Source organism: Pseudorca crassidens, chromosome 19 (assembly GCF_039906515.1).
Source record: "Pseudorca crassidens isolate mPseCra1 chromosome 19, mPseCra1.hap1, whole genome shotgun sequence".
In the NCBI taxonomy this organism is placed as follows: Eukaryota; Metazoa; Chordata; class Mammalia; order Artiodactyla; family Delphinidae; genus Pseudorca; species Pseudorca crassidens.
Genome location: NC_090314.1, coordinates 33,122,590 through 33,137,451, shown reverse-complemented (window position 1 = coordinate 33,137,451; position 14,862 = coordinate 33,122,590). Strand labels below are relative to the sequence as shown.

The window sequence follows — 14,862 nt, the reverse complement described above, 5'->3', positions numbered from 1 at the left end:
ATTTTCAACTTACGATGGATCTATCAGGATGTAACCCCATCAAAGTCGAGGAAGATCTGTTCTTATTGCTCAAGATCCCAGCATCCACCTCCCTTAGGCACCTGAACAACTAAACAGACCATATGGACCCACAACATCCAATCTTCCAGAATAAGAACTAAGGGGACAAGCTAAAAATTAACCAAAAGAACAGGATGGGGAACGAGATTATTCTATAACTACCCTCATTCAGAGGTAAGTATACATAAACAAGCAAACACAATAAACATGAAAAAACACACACACAACCAACCTCAACTAAAATGGAGGAAATCAACACAAAATACAAAAGATAGATGAAACAGATGAGAAACATTCCTTGGAAGGTTTGTACTAGGAAACTCTAAACACTTTGCTTCCTCTCAAGGAAATTAAAGCAAACACTGAGCTCATGAAATAAGAAATTAAGAAACAGATGAGAAGACAACAGTTCACAAGGTGAAATAGCAGCTGGCCTAACTAGGAAAAATCAATTTCCATCCTCCAAAGGTCATAGAATCTCCAGTCTTCTAGGCCACTCTAATCAGAAACATAGCGGAAATTTAACTCTGGAAAACAGAGTTTGGCCAAGGCAAGTTGAAACATTACAAAGACTACAGTCTACCCCTTCTCAACTGGCCACCCACACGTTGCTCGAAACACCATTTAATCTCCAAATAAAGACAAAAACAAAGCTATGCTTCTGCTTAACATGACACACTATCCCTCTTACAACCAAAACCATTCTAACCTCATCCCCAGGAGAGCATCAAGGTCCCTTTTTCATCTTTGGATAACATTCATTCTTTTCCTAGCTGATTCACACTCCTGTTTTGACATCTTGTAACTTAAAACACTTACATATAAAGTGATTATGAGCACATCTCAGGTTAGATGATAAGAGTTTGAGAGAGGAGATAAAAAATTTTTGGTTAATATTTATTAAAATATAGTCACATCAAAATAAAGAAGAAATACTTTAAACTATTAGAGTCCTCATTCTACAGCTGGTCACAAGGCCACAGCTAGTATTTGTAACTATCATCATCTACTGCTCATTCCATATTTCTTTTGCCCTCAGCAAACACCTCCGTCGTCATAGCTCCTTGCCTGGTGGAATGACTCAAGCCCTTTGTGAAGGATATGGGACGTTAGCAGTCTATATTGGGCGGTTGTAGTTTTCCACTGATTTTTGTTTGTTTGTTTTATTGACGTATAGTTGATTTACAACATTGTGTTAATTTCTGCTGTACAGAAAAGTGATTCAGTTATATATATATATTCTTTTAATATTCTTTAATATCGTTCATCATAGGATACTGAATATAGTTCTCTGTGCTATACAGTAGTAGGACCTTGTTGTTTATGTGTTTTCCATTGATCTTAATCAGAGGATATGGGAGTACTAAGAGGCACCCCAAAGGGTCTCCTGCAGTACCCCTTCTTACCCCCACCGTGCAGCAGCAACCCAGTTTCCCCTTGATAGTCAGGTCAATCACCCCAGCCAGTACTCTGCCTATTGATTCAGTGCCCAAAGAGGCCAGATGGCAGCTTCAAGTTCCAATTTAATGCAATCTTTGCTGTGTCTCCTTGTGAAAGCATTTCTCCAAGATCTCTACACCAGCAGATGCTAAAACTGCAGAGATGGGAAGCAAAACTTTGACTATTGGATCATTAGGGTTAATACTGAGAGGATTGACTTTCATATTTATCCCTTGATTCCTGAACTTCTGAATCCAGGGTATGGGAGAAACATAATGCTGATTTAGAGAATTTACCACAAAGCGGAGGACACTGCCCCAGCCCTTGCAAGATGTCACCACCTATTCGGCAATATAACTGAATCTTCAAAAAGTCATTCAATTGTCTGTCAAAGCAGTTGCTTTGAGATGATGAAGACTAGGGTTGGACCAGTGAATCCCAAAAGCACGAACCCACTGCTGTATTTCATTTGCTGTGAATAACATGATGGCGGATGAGACATCCTGTAAGGCCACAGGTGGTAGTTTTGGCAGAAGCATTGTGGGCAGGGAAGGCAAATCTATGTCCGGAGCAAGTGTCAATTCCAGTAAGAGCAACTTGCTGCCTCTTCCAAAATGAAAGTGGTCCAATGTAATCAACCTAACACCAGGTAGCTGGCTGATTCCTTGCGGCAATGGTGCCACATTAGGGGCTCAGCGCTGTCTCCTGCTGGCAGGTTGGGCACTGAGCAGTAGCTGTAGCCAGTTCAGTCTTGGCGAACACACGTTCATGTTGCTGAGGCCATGCATAGCCTCCATCACTATCACCAGGGCCACTATGTTCACAAGTCCACAGGAGTTGCTGGGGAAGGGGGCTGTCTGATGTCTACCAAATGGGTCATCCCATCCACCCGATTATTAAAACCTTCCCCTGCCCTTCAGTGAGCATTCACATGGAACCCAAACATCTTCACCCTCTGCCAATCAGAGAGCTCTATCCTCAGACCTCTCTCCTTCAGACCTTTCGATTTTCCAGTTGTGCTCCTTCCAGTGCAATGACCCAACCAAACCATGACTCAGGGCAGACCCTTTCTTCTGGCCATCTCTTTGCAGGCAAAATAAACAGGTGCACTGCTCCCAGTTCTGTCCAGTAGGAGGATTTCCATTCACCACCACCTTCCAGGGCTGTCCCAGAGAGGAACTCCAGTGCCAAAGCAGTCCACGTTCAGGTGATGCATGCATATCGCACAGAACCACCTACAAACCAAGCCTGAGACTTTTCTTCCTCAGTCAACACATCATAGGGAATCCCATGAAGGCATGGGTGTGGGTTGAGAGAGAATACAATGTAGCAGGAACAGGGGCCTTAGGCAAGTCTGGGAATTTGCTATAGGATCTTAGGGCAAGAGACTAACCTCCTCAGACAGGGATGGAAGGGCTGCTCCCAATGGCAAAAAAGCTTTGAGGTCCCAGGTTCATTGGAATCTGCCCATATGACATATCCTAATGTTCAAACTTTCACTCCTTCCCCCCAAATACCCTAACCTCTAACAAAAAGACTCTGTGAGGATGGGAATTCAACTTATGTTGTAATTCAACGCCCAAAGGACTCATAAGACCCAGTAACTAGTTATACTCATAAGACCCAGTAACTAGTTATACTCATAGTTCAATGTTTTTCCAGCAAATGATACCCGGCAGAAGCAGCAGGAGAACGATACGCATTGGTGGAGTCCAGAGGGGCCCAGCACAAGTCTCTGCATTCTTCCCCATCCACACAGGAGTACAGGAGCCCTCTCTTCCCAACAGCAAACCGAACTGTGGGGAAAGCGTGGAGCACCACCCAAGGAAGCCTGTTTTAGTCTCAGGTCAGAAGGGGCTCGTCACGTAGGCGTAACCTGTTAGTAACTCTTTCCTCACATACTGCAGGATGAGACTTTGGGTTTGGTTTTCAAAATCTCAGCCCCACAACTACAGGAAGTGGTATTTCTTTCAGGGCTACCATAGAAGCTATCAGGTCCCTTTGCAGATCTTGAGCCATGAATTAAAACTCTAAAGTCCCAAACTCATCATTTCAATTTTAAAGAAATGTTACAATTTTTTAACTGAGCAAGTATGCTTTTAGGAAATTATTCTAAGAAAATGATAAGGATGTGTGTAAAAATGTAACTAACAGGACAAACCACCAGAGCACCGTTTATAAAAGCGACAAACTAGACACTGCTCATGGGCAACACTGGGCATTTGGTAGGTAAATTATGGTACATCCATAAAATGGAATGCTCAGCAGACATCATACTGACGTGTGAACAAAGTAGACTGTGAAATAACATAGCAATGATTGCGTTTTTTGTGTAAAATATATATGTATACATAGCAAAAAAAGATTTGCAAGAATAAACACTTAAGTGGTAACAGTGCTTATCCGTGGGAAGGGAGCATGAGTGTTCATTTTGTTCTTTGCCTGTATTTCCTGATTTTTCTATAAATCGCATAATTTGCTTTTGTAATAAGAAAATGTTAATCTACTTCAACCCTTTATTTTGATGAAAACAAATCCAGCTTTTAATTTTAATTAATTAATTTATTTATTTATTTGCGGTATGCGGGCCTCTCACTGTTGTGGCCTCTCCCGTTGCGGAGCACAGGCTCCGGACGCGCAGGCTCAGCGGCCATGGCTCATGGGCCCAGCCGCTCCGCGGCATGTGGGATCTTCCCGGACCGGGGCACGAACCCGTGTCCCCTCCATCGGCAGGCGGACTCTCAGCCACTGCGCCACCAGGGAAGCCCCAAATCCAGTTTTTTAAAACTTAGTTTTCAGAAGCAGAAATGATTTCCAAGTTGTCACAGAGGCAATGATTTTGTTCTCTGTCGAAGCTGATGGGACCCTTCACAATCACAGCCCAAGTGAGGTTCTCCCCCCGAGTCAGATTCAAAGGGAGAAGAGTGGTTCCTACACCTTCAGGGCGCTTGCTTCGGCTTCCGTGCCCCAAGGCCAAGCAGCTCACCTCCAGCCCAGGCCATCCTATTCTTGCTGAGTCACCAGCCTCATCATCTGCAGAGCCATGTCCCCTTGGTCGGAAGGAACCTGGAAGCAAGCAGTATCTGCGTTAGCACTCCTGGTTCTATGCCTGGAGCTGGGGTCAGGGCCGGCATCCCGAGACCCTGCTCCCAGGAAGGGGGCCAGCTCTGTGACAACAACCTGGGAGGACAGCTGCACTTACGTGCCATTCCTTAAAAGAGCGTCCCTTCTAGGGCTTCCCTGGTGGCGCAGTGGTTGACAATCTGCCTGCCAATGCAGGGGACACGGGTTCGAGCCCTGGTCTGGGAAGTTGCTCCCACATGCCGTGGAGCAACTGGGCCCGTGAGCCACAATTACTGAGCCTGCGCATCTGGAGCCTGTGCTCCGCAACAAGAGAGGCTGCGATAGTGAGAGGCCCGCGCACCGCGATGAAGAGTGGCCCCCGCTTGCCACAACTAGAGAAAGCCCTCGCACTGAAACGAAGACCCAACACAGTCATAAATAAAAATAAATAAATAAATCTAAATCATATGGGCTTCTAAGAAGCCCTCTGCTTAAAAAAAAAAAAAAAAAAAGAGCGTCCCTTCTGTGAAATGACCCTACCCCCACCTGCTGGGCTGCAGGGGTCTAGAGAAGCCAGCATTTAGGAAGGAATCTCCTATTCCATTGGGGCTGATCTGCTGATTTCTTTCTTTCTTTTTTTTTTTTTGGCCACACTGCATGCAGGATCTTAGTTCCCCAACCAGGGATGGAACCCTCATCCCCTGCAGTGGAAGCGTGGAGTCTTAACCCCTGGACCACCAGGGAAGTCCCTGTTGATTTCTTTATAAGGGCTGTGCTTATGTTACTAGGACCCAGCCTGTTCAAGGAAGAGGGAAGATTGTAAACATTTTAAAGGATTCTATGTGTAGGAAGGGTCCCAGAGTGGAAGGGGAACTAACAGCAAATCTGTAAACCAACAAGACCCTTTGTTTGGGGCACCCCTGCTTTTACAGTTATTCAACTTTCTGTTTTCCTGTAAGATTTTTCAAATAATCCTTGTAAAAAATCTTCCCACACACCATCAAAAGGGGGAGGGGCAGAGGCCTCAGTTTGTCCTCCACAAGGATGGCGGTAGAGTAGATGGCTCCAAGTTCTGAAATTCTGCGGCTCCACGATTCTCACACTCCTGCCGACTCTCCTGCCAGGCTTGGCCCCCAGGAGGCACAGGCACGGTGGGGTATGCCAAAATGACACTTAATCAGCTAAAGAGGAAGTGGTTGGGGGATGATTTAATAACAGTCTCCAACAGCTATTTTAAGGCTGCCCCAACTGATGCCTTGTTCTATGGGTGACAAACCAAGAGGAAACGGGCCTGAACTCCTCACACCAGTGACAGCCTACAGCTGGTTCCTCCTGCCTCCCCCTCCTCTCTGACTCCGCGGAGACCCTTTCTTGGAATAGTGTTCTGCTCTAAGACCTCCTACTGCCTTTTCCCAGTCAACACCGAAGGTACTCAGAGCCATGACAAAATGCCTTCTTAACCCTGTGTCTTGCTGCCTTGTCCACTGTCTCTTCGGATCAAGTTTATTAAAAGGGTGGGCTACTACTTCCCTCTGGTTTCTTAAAGGAAGTTGTCTTCCGTCTTCACTGCTCATTCTTTCCCTCTGTCCTTTCCGTGCTGGCTTCTGAGCCTGCCGATTCACTAAACATGCTTTTGCCACCATTACCACCAACATCGGTGCACCCGAATCACTGCTTATGCTTCAGTCCTTTATCTGAGCTCCTGGCAGCATTCGACACCACTGGCCTCTCTCTGCTTTGGGGATGCCCCTGGTCTCCCTCCCACTTTTCTAGCTGTTCTTTACTCAAGTCTCATTTGTGGGTCCTTCTTTTTCCTCCTGCCTCTTAAATACTGGTGTATCCAGGGCCCTGCCCCTGGCCTTTTCCATATTTGACTGCCGAATCTCTATCTCTAAGGACAAACATTTAACTCTAGACCCACAAATACACAGTTTATATAGTCAATTGCCTATGGATAGCCCACTCGGCTGGTCTATCGAAAAACAGTTACCAAGTCCTGCTTATTCTCCCTTCCTACATCAAATTCCTCTATATGTCACTCCCGCCTGGACTATTATAAAAGCATCTTAGATCAGCTCTCTGCTCCAGTCTTGTCCCATGCCCTCCATTGCTAGAATGTTATTTCTTAGACAAATCTGGTAATTTTACTCCTTTGCTTAAAACCCCCCAGTGGCACATCATTGCTTTCAGGGTAGGTCTAAGCTCCGTACCAAGGCATGCAAAGTCTCCCTCTCCAGCCTCACGTCTCCTCAGTGATGCGGAGACAACCCTCCGAGGCCGCAGTTGCCTGAAGGCGCCTCTGGACTTGCATGCACTGCTCTCTTTGACCCCACACCTTCTCCTCTTTACCCAGCTAACTCCTGCCCATCCTTAGGGCCTTGTATTTGACCCCCAAGCCTGGGCTGGGCCCCCTTCCCAGGGCCAAGCCCCATCGTGGGATTTCTCACCCCATGTTACTAGAGTCTCTTTGCCTGTCTGCCGTTCTGGTCCATGAGCTCCCAGAGGACAGAGATGGTGTATCATCCATCTGTGTACTCCCAGTGCCTGGCACAGAGATGAGTAGTTATGAGACACTAAAATGTTTGCTCAGTGAATAAAGGAACCAAAGAGTAAAATACTTGCTAGACAGCCACTTGCCATTAGAGAAAAGGTCATTAAGTTTGGGATACTTGTTTTTTTTTTAAAGAATAACAGGCAGCTTTGCTTCGAGTTTTGCACTCATTTTAAGTACTCACTGTGACATAATCAGAGAGACTCTGAGCTGCATGAGATGTTATGGTCACTTCCCTTCCTGTTTCAAGCATCCTAATGACTGACTGTATTTTTCTTTTTAACATCTTTATTGGAGTATAATTGCTTTACAATGGTGTTTCAGTTTCTGCTTTGTAACAAAGTGAATCAGGTATACATATACATATGTTCCCATCTCTTCGCTCTTGCGTCTCCCTCCCTCGCACCCTCCATATCCCACCCCTCTAGGTGGTCACAAAGCACCGAGCTGATCTCCCTGTGCTATGTCGCTACTTCCCACTAGCTGTCTATTTTACCTTTGGTAGTGTATATATGTCCATGCCACTCTCTCACTTTGTCACAGCTTACCCCTCCTCCTCCCCATATCCTCAAGTCCATTCTCCAGTAGGTCTGTGTCTTTATTCCCGTCTTGCCCCTAGGTTCTTCATGACCTTTTTTTCCCTTTTTCTTAGATTCCATATATATGTGTTAGCATACGGTATTTGTTTTTCTCTTTCTGACTTACTTCACTCTGTATGACAGACTCTAGGTCCATCCACCTCACTACAAATAACTCAATTTCATTTCTTTTTATGGCTGAGTAATATTCCATTGTATATATGTGCCACATCTTCTTTATCTGTTCATCCGATGATGGACACTTAGGTTGTTTCCATCTCCGGGCTATTGTAAATAGAGCTGCAATGAACATTTTGGTACATGACTCTTTTTGAATTATGGTTCTCTCAGGGTATATGCCCAGTAGTGGGATTGCTGGGTCGTACGGTAGTTCTATTTGTAGTTTTTAAGGAACCTCCATAGTGGCTGTATCAATTTACATTTCCAACAACAGTGCAAGAGGGTTCCCTTTTCTCCACACCCTCTCCAGCATTTATTGTTTCTAGATTTTTTGATGATGGCCATTCTGACCAGTGTGAGATGATATCTCATTGTAATTTTGATTTGCATTTCTCTAATGATTAATGATGTTGAGCATTCTTTCATGTGTTTGTTGGCAGTCTGTATATCTTCTTTGGAGAAATGTCTATTTAGGTCTTCTGCCCATTTTTGGATTGGGTTGTTTGTTTTTTGGTTATTGAGCTGCGTGAGCTACTTGTAAATTTTGGAGATTAATCCTTTGTCAGTTGCTTCATTTGCAAATATTTTTTCCCATTCTGAGGGTTGTCTTTTGGTCTTGTTAATGGTTTCCTTGGCTGTGCAAAAGCTTTTAAGTTTCATTAGGTCCCATTTGTTTATTTTTGGTTTTATTTCCATTTCTCTAGGAGGTGGGTCAAAAAGGATCTTGCTGTGATTTATGTCATGTAGTGTTCTGCCTATGTTTTCCTCTAAGACTTTGATAGTGTCTGGCCTTACATTTAGGTCTATAATCCATTTTGAGCTTATTTTTGTGTATGGTGTTAGGGAGTGTTCTAATCTCATACATTTACATGTACCTGTCCAGTTTTCCCAGCACCACTTATTGAAGAGGCTCTCTTTCCTCCACTGTATATGCTTGCCTCCTTTATCAAAGATAAGGTGACCATATGTGCGTGGGTTTATCTCTGGGCTTTCTGTCCTGTTCCATTGATCTATATTTCTGTTTTTATGCCAGTACCATACTGTCTTGATTACTGTAGCTTTGTAGTATAGCCTGAAGTCCGGGAGCCTGATTCCTCCGGCTCTGTTTTTTGTTCTCAAGATTGCTTTTGCTATTTGGGGTCTTTTGTGTTTCCATACAACTTGTGAAATTTTTTGTTCTAGTTCTGTGAAAAATACCTGTGGTAGTTTGATAGGGATTGCATTGAACCTGTAGATTGCTTTGGGTAATAGAGTCATTTTCACAATGTTGATTCTTCCAATCCAAGAACATGGTATATCTCTCCATCTATTTGTATCATCCTTAATTTCTTTCATCAGTGTCTTATAATTTTCTGCATACAGGTCTTTTGTCTCCTTAGGTAGGTTTTTTCCTAGACATTTTATTCTTTTTGTTGCAATGGTAAATGGGAGTGTCTTCTTGATTTCACTTTCAGATTTTTCATCATTAGTGTACAAGAATGCCAGAGATTTCTGTGCATTAATTTTGTATCCTGCTACTTCACCAGATTCAATGATTACCTCTAGTAGTTTTCTGGTAGCATCTTTAGGATTCTCTGTGTATAGTATCATGTCATCTGCAAATAGTAACAGTTTTACTTCTTCTTTTCCTATTTGGATTCCTTTTATTTTTCTTCTCTGATTCCTGTGGCTAAAACTTCCAAAACTATCTTGAATAAGAGTGGCGAGAGTGGGCAACCTTGTCTTGTTCCTGATCTTAGTGGGAATGGTTTCAGTTTTTCACCATTGAAGACGATGTTGGCTGTGGGCTTGTCATATATGGCCTTTATTATGTTGAGGAAAGTTCCCTCTATGCCTACTTTCTGCGGGGTTTTTATCATAAATGGGTGTTGAATTTTGTTGAAAGCTTTCTCTGCATCTATTGAGATGATCATATGGTTTTTCTCCTTCAATTTGTTAATATGGTGTATCACGTTGATTGATTTGCGTATATTGAAGAATCCTTGCATTCCTGGAATAAACCCCACTTGATCATGGTGTATGATCCTTTTAATGTGCTGTTGCATTCTGTTTGCTAGCATTTTGTTGAGGAGTTTTGCATCTATGTTCATCAGTGATATTGGCCTGTAGTTTTCTTTCTTTGTGACATCTTTGTCTGGCTTTGGTATCAGGGTGATGGTGGCCCCGTAGAATGAGTTTGGGAGTGTTCCTCCCTCTACTATATTTTGGAAGAGTTTGAGAAGGATAGGTGTTAGCTCTTCTCTAAGTGTTTGACAGAATTCGCAAGTGAAGCCATCTGGTCCTGGGCTTTTGTTTGTTGGAAGATTTTTAATCACAGTTTCAATTTCAGTGCTTGTGACTGGTCTGTGCATATTTTCTATTTCTTCCTGGTTCAGTCTCGGCAGGTTGTGCATTTCTAAGAATTTGTCCATTTCTTCCAGGTTGTCCATTTTATTGGTATAGCGTTGCTTGTAGTAATCTCTCATGATCTTTTGTATTTCTGCAGTGTCAGTTGTTACTTCTCCTTTTTCATTTCTAATTCTATTGATTTGAGTCTTCTCCCTTTTTTTTCTCAATGAGTCTGCCTAATGGTTTATCAATTTTGTTTATCTTCTCAAAGAACCAGCTTTTAGTTTTATTGATCTTTGCTATCGTTTCCTTCATTTCTTTTTCATTTATTCCTGATCCGATCTTCATGATTTCTTTCCTTCTGCTAAATTTGGGGGTTTTTTGTTCTTCTTTCTCTAATTGCTTTAGGTGCAAGGTTAGGTTGTTTGAGATGTTTCCTGTTTCTTTTTTTTTTTTTTTTTTTGTGGTATGTGGGCCTCTCACTGTTGTGGCCTCTCCTGTTGCGGAGCACAGGCTCTGGATGTGCAGGCTCATGGGCCTAGCCGCTCCGCGGCGTGTGGGATCTTCCCAGACGGGGGCATGAACCCGTGTCTCCTGCATCGGCAGGCGGACTCTCAACCACTGCGCCACCAAGGAAGCCCTTTCCTGTTTCTTAAGGTAGGATTGTATTGCTATAAACTTCCCTCTTAGAACTGCTTTTGTTGCATCCCACAGGTTTTGGGTCGTCATGTATCCATTCTCATTTGTTTCTAGGTATTTTTTGATTTCCTTTGATTTATTCAGTGATCACTTCGTTATTAAGTAGTGTATTGTTTAGCCTTCATGTGTTTGTATTTTTTACAGATCTTTTCCTGTAATTGATATCTAGCCTCATATCATTGTGGTTGGAAAGATACTTGATACGATTTCAATTTTCTTAAATTTACCAAGGCTAGTTTTGTGACCGAAGATATGATCTATCCTGGAGAATGTTCCATGAGCACTTGAGAAAAATGTGTATTCTGTTGCTTTTGGATGGAATGTCCTATAAATATCAATTAAGTCCATCTTGTTTAATGTATCATTTAAGGCTTGTGTTTCCTAATTTATTTTCATTTTGGATGATCTGTCCATTGGTGAAAGTGGGGTGTTAAAAGTCCCCTACTCAACTGTGGAGTCGGGGCTTTGCTTTGGGGGCACGAGCCGAGGGGACTAAAAAAAAAAAAAAAAAAAAAAACAACGTCCCCTATTATGATTGTGTTACTGTCGATTTCCCCTTTTATGGCTATTAGTATTTGCCTTATGTATTGAGGTGATCCTATGTTGGGTACATAAATATTTACAATTGTTATATCTTCTCTTCTTCTTGGATTGATCCCTTGATCATTATGTAGTGTCCTTCTTTGTCTCTTGTAATAGTCTTTATTTTAAAGTCTATTTTGTCTGATATGAGAATTGCTACTCCAGCTTTCTTCTGATTTCCATTTGCATGGAATATCTTTTTCCATCCCCTCACTTTCAGTCTGTATGTGTCCCTAGGTCTGAAGTGGGTCTCTTCTAGACAGCATATACACGGGTCTTGTTTTTGTATCCATTCAGCCAGTCTGTGTCTTTTGCTGGGAGCATTTAATCCATTTACATTTAAGGTAATTATCGATATGTATTTTCCTATTCCCATTTTCTTAATTGTTTTGGGTATTTTATTGTAGGTCTTTTCCTTCTCTTGTGTTTCCTGCCTAGAGAAGTTCCTTTAGCGTTTTTTGTAAAGCTGGTTTGGTGGTGCTGAGCTCTCTCAGCTTTTGCTTGTCTGTAAAGGTTTTAATTTCTCCATCAAATCTGAATGTGATCCTTGCTGGGTAGAGTAATCTTGCTTGTAGGTTTTTCTCCTTCTTCACTTTAAATACGTCCTGCCACCCACTTCTGGCTTGCAGAGTTTCTGGTGAAAGATCAGCTGTTAACCTTATGGGGATTCCCTTGTGTGTTATTTGTTGTTTTTCCCTTGCTGCTTGTAATATGTTTTCTTTGTATTTACTTTTTGACAGTTTGATTAATATGTGTCTTGGCGTGTTTCTCCTTGGATTTATCCTGTGTGGGACTCTGTGCTTCCTGGACTTGATTAACTATTTCCTTTTCCATATTAGGGAATTTTTCAACTATAATCTCTTCAAATATTTTCTCAATCCCTTTCTTTTTCTGTTCTTCTTCTGGGACCCCTATAGTTCGAATGTTGGTGCGTTTAATGCTGTCCAAGAGGTCTCTGAGACTGTCCTCAGTTCTTCTCATTCTTTTTTCTTTATTCCGCTCTGCGGTAGTTATTTCCACTATTTTATCTTCCAGGTCACTTATCCGTTCTTCTCCCTCAGTTATTTTGCTATTGATCCCTTCTAGAGTATGTTTAATTTCATTTATTGTGTTGTTCATCATTGCTTGTTTGCTCTTTAGTTCTTCTAGGTCCTTGGTAAATGTTTCTTGCATTTTCTCTATTCTATGTCCAAGATTTTGGATCATCTTTACTATCATTATTCTGAATTTTTTTCAGGTAGACTGCCTATTTCCTCTTCATTTGTTAGGTCTCGTGGGTTTTTACTTTGCTCCTTCATCTGCTGTGTGTTTTTCTGTCTTCTCATTTTGCTTATCTTACTGTGTTTGCGGTCTCCTTTTCGCAGGCTGCAGGTTCATAGTTCCTGTTGTTTTTGGTGTCTGTCCCCAGTGGCTAACGTTGGTTCAGTGGGTTGTGTAGGCTTCCTGGTGGAGGGGACTAGTGCCTGTGTTCTGGTGGATGAGGCTGGATCTTGTCTTTCTGGTGGGCAGGTCCACGTGTGGTGGTGTGTTTTGTGGTGTCTGTGGCCTTATTATGATTTTAGGCAGCCTCTCTGATAATGGGTGGGGTTGTGTTCCTGTCTTGCTAGTTGTTTGGTATAGGGTGTCCAGCACTGTAGCTTGCTGGTCGTTGAGTGAAGCTGGGTCTTGGCGTTGAGATGGAGATTTCTGGGAGATTTTTGCTGTTTAATATTATGTGGAGCTGGGAGGTCTATTGTGGACCAATGTCCTGAACTTGGCTCTCTCACCTCAGTGGCACAGCCCTGACACCTGGCTGGAGCACCAAGAGACTCTCCTCCACGCGCCTCAGAATAAAAGGTAGAAAAAACAGAAAGATGAAAGAGAGAAAGAAAAGAAATAAAGAAAGAAAGAAAGACGATAAAATAAAATAAAGGTAAAATAAAATAATTATTAAGAAAAAAATTTTGAAAAGTAAAACAAAACAAAACAAAAAACGGACGGACAGAACTCTAGGACAAATGGTGAAAGCAAAGGTATACAGACAAAATCTCACACAGAAGCATACACATACACACTTACAAAAAGAGGAAAAGGAGAAAAAATAATCTATCTTGCTCCCAAAGTCCACCTTCTCAATTTGGGATGATTCGTTGTCTATTCAGGTATTCCACAGATGCAGGGTACATCAAGTTGATTGTGGAGCTTTAATCGCTGCTTCTGAGGCTGCTGGGAGATATTTCCCTTTCTCTTCTTTGTTCACACAGCTCCCGGGGTTCAGGTTTGGATTTGGCCCTGCCTGTGCATGTAGGTCGCCTGAGGGCGTCTGTTCTTCGCTCAGACAGGATAGGGTTAAAGGAGCAGCTGATTCGCGGGCTCTGGCTCACTCAGGCTCGGGGGAGGGAGGGGTACGGATGCAGGGTGAGCCCACGGCGGCAGAGGCCAGCGTGACATTGCACCAGCCCAAGGCGCGCCGTGTGTTCTCCTGGGTAAGTTGTCCCTGGATCCCGGGACCCTGGCAGTGGCGGGCTGCACAGGCTCCTGGGAGGGGAGGTGTGGATAGTGACCTGTGCTCACACACAGGCTTCTTGGCGGCGGCAGCAGCAGCCTTAGCGTCTCATGCCCGTCTCTGGGGTCCTTGCTGTTAGCCGCAGCTGGCGCCCGTCTCTGTAGCTCCTTTAAGCAGCGCTCTTAATCCCCTCTCCCAGGCACCAGGAAACAAAGAGGCAAGAAAAAGTCTCTTGTCTCTTCGGCAGCTCCAGACTTTTCCCAGACTCCCTCCCAGCTAGCCATGGCTCACTAACCCCTCCAGGCTGTGTTCACGCCGCCAACCCCAGTCCTCTCCCTGGGATCCGACCTCCGAAGCCCGAGCCTCAGCTTCCAGCCCCCGCCTGTTCCAGCGGGTGAGCAGACAAGCCTCTCGGGCTGGTGAGTGCTGGTCGGCACCGATCCTCTGTGCGGGAATCTCTCCACTTTGCCCTCCGCACCCCTGTTGCTGCGCTCTCCTCCATGGCTCTGAAGCTTCTTTCCCCCTCGCCACCCGCAGTCTTTGCCTGCGAAGGGGCTTCTAGTGTCTGGAAACCTTTCCTCCTTCACAGCTCCCTCCCACTGGTGCGGGTCCCATCCCTATCCTTTTGTCTCTGTTTTTTCTTTTTTTCTTTTGCCCTACCCAGGTACGTGGGGAGTTTCTTGCCTTTTGGGAGGTCTGAGGTCTTCTGCCAGCATTCAGTAGGTGTTCTGTAGGAGTTGTTCCACGTGTAGATGTGTTTCTGGTGTATCTGTGGGGAGGAAGGTGATCTCCACGTCCTACTCTTCTGCTATCTTCCCGTCTCTCTCTGGGAGGTTCTTAAGAGAAGACTAAGGGAAGGGCTTTTTGGTGGCGCAGTGGTTGAGAGTCTGCCTGCC

General features: G+C 43.8%; 1 protein-coding gene across 7 annotated transcripts in view; it reads right to left on the bottom strand.

Annotated features, from left to right (window-relative positions):
- The window catches only part of SCPEP1 (serine carboxypeptidase 1), a 58,531-nt gene that overhangs the window by 10,814 nt on the left and 32,855 nt on the right, over positions 1–14,862 (bottom strand). The window contains exon 13 of one of the 7 annotated variants that reach the window (XM_067715673.1): positions 4,042–4,566. The exons of 5 other annotated variants lie outside the window; for them this stretch is intronic. In XM_067715673.1, the coding sequence (XP_067571774.1) occupies positions 4,504–4,566 (63 nt within the window). In that variant the 3' untranslated portion in view covers positions 4,042–4,503. Of the gene's footprint in view, positions 1–4,041; positions 4,567–10,633; positions 14,736–14,862 lie in introns of those variants that run through there. One more of the 7 variants, XM_067715672.1, reaches the window with a different exon arrangement.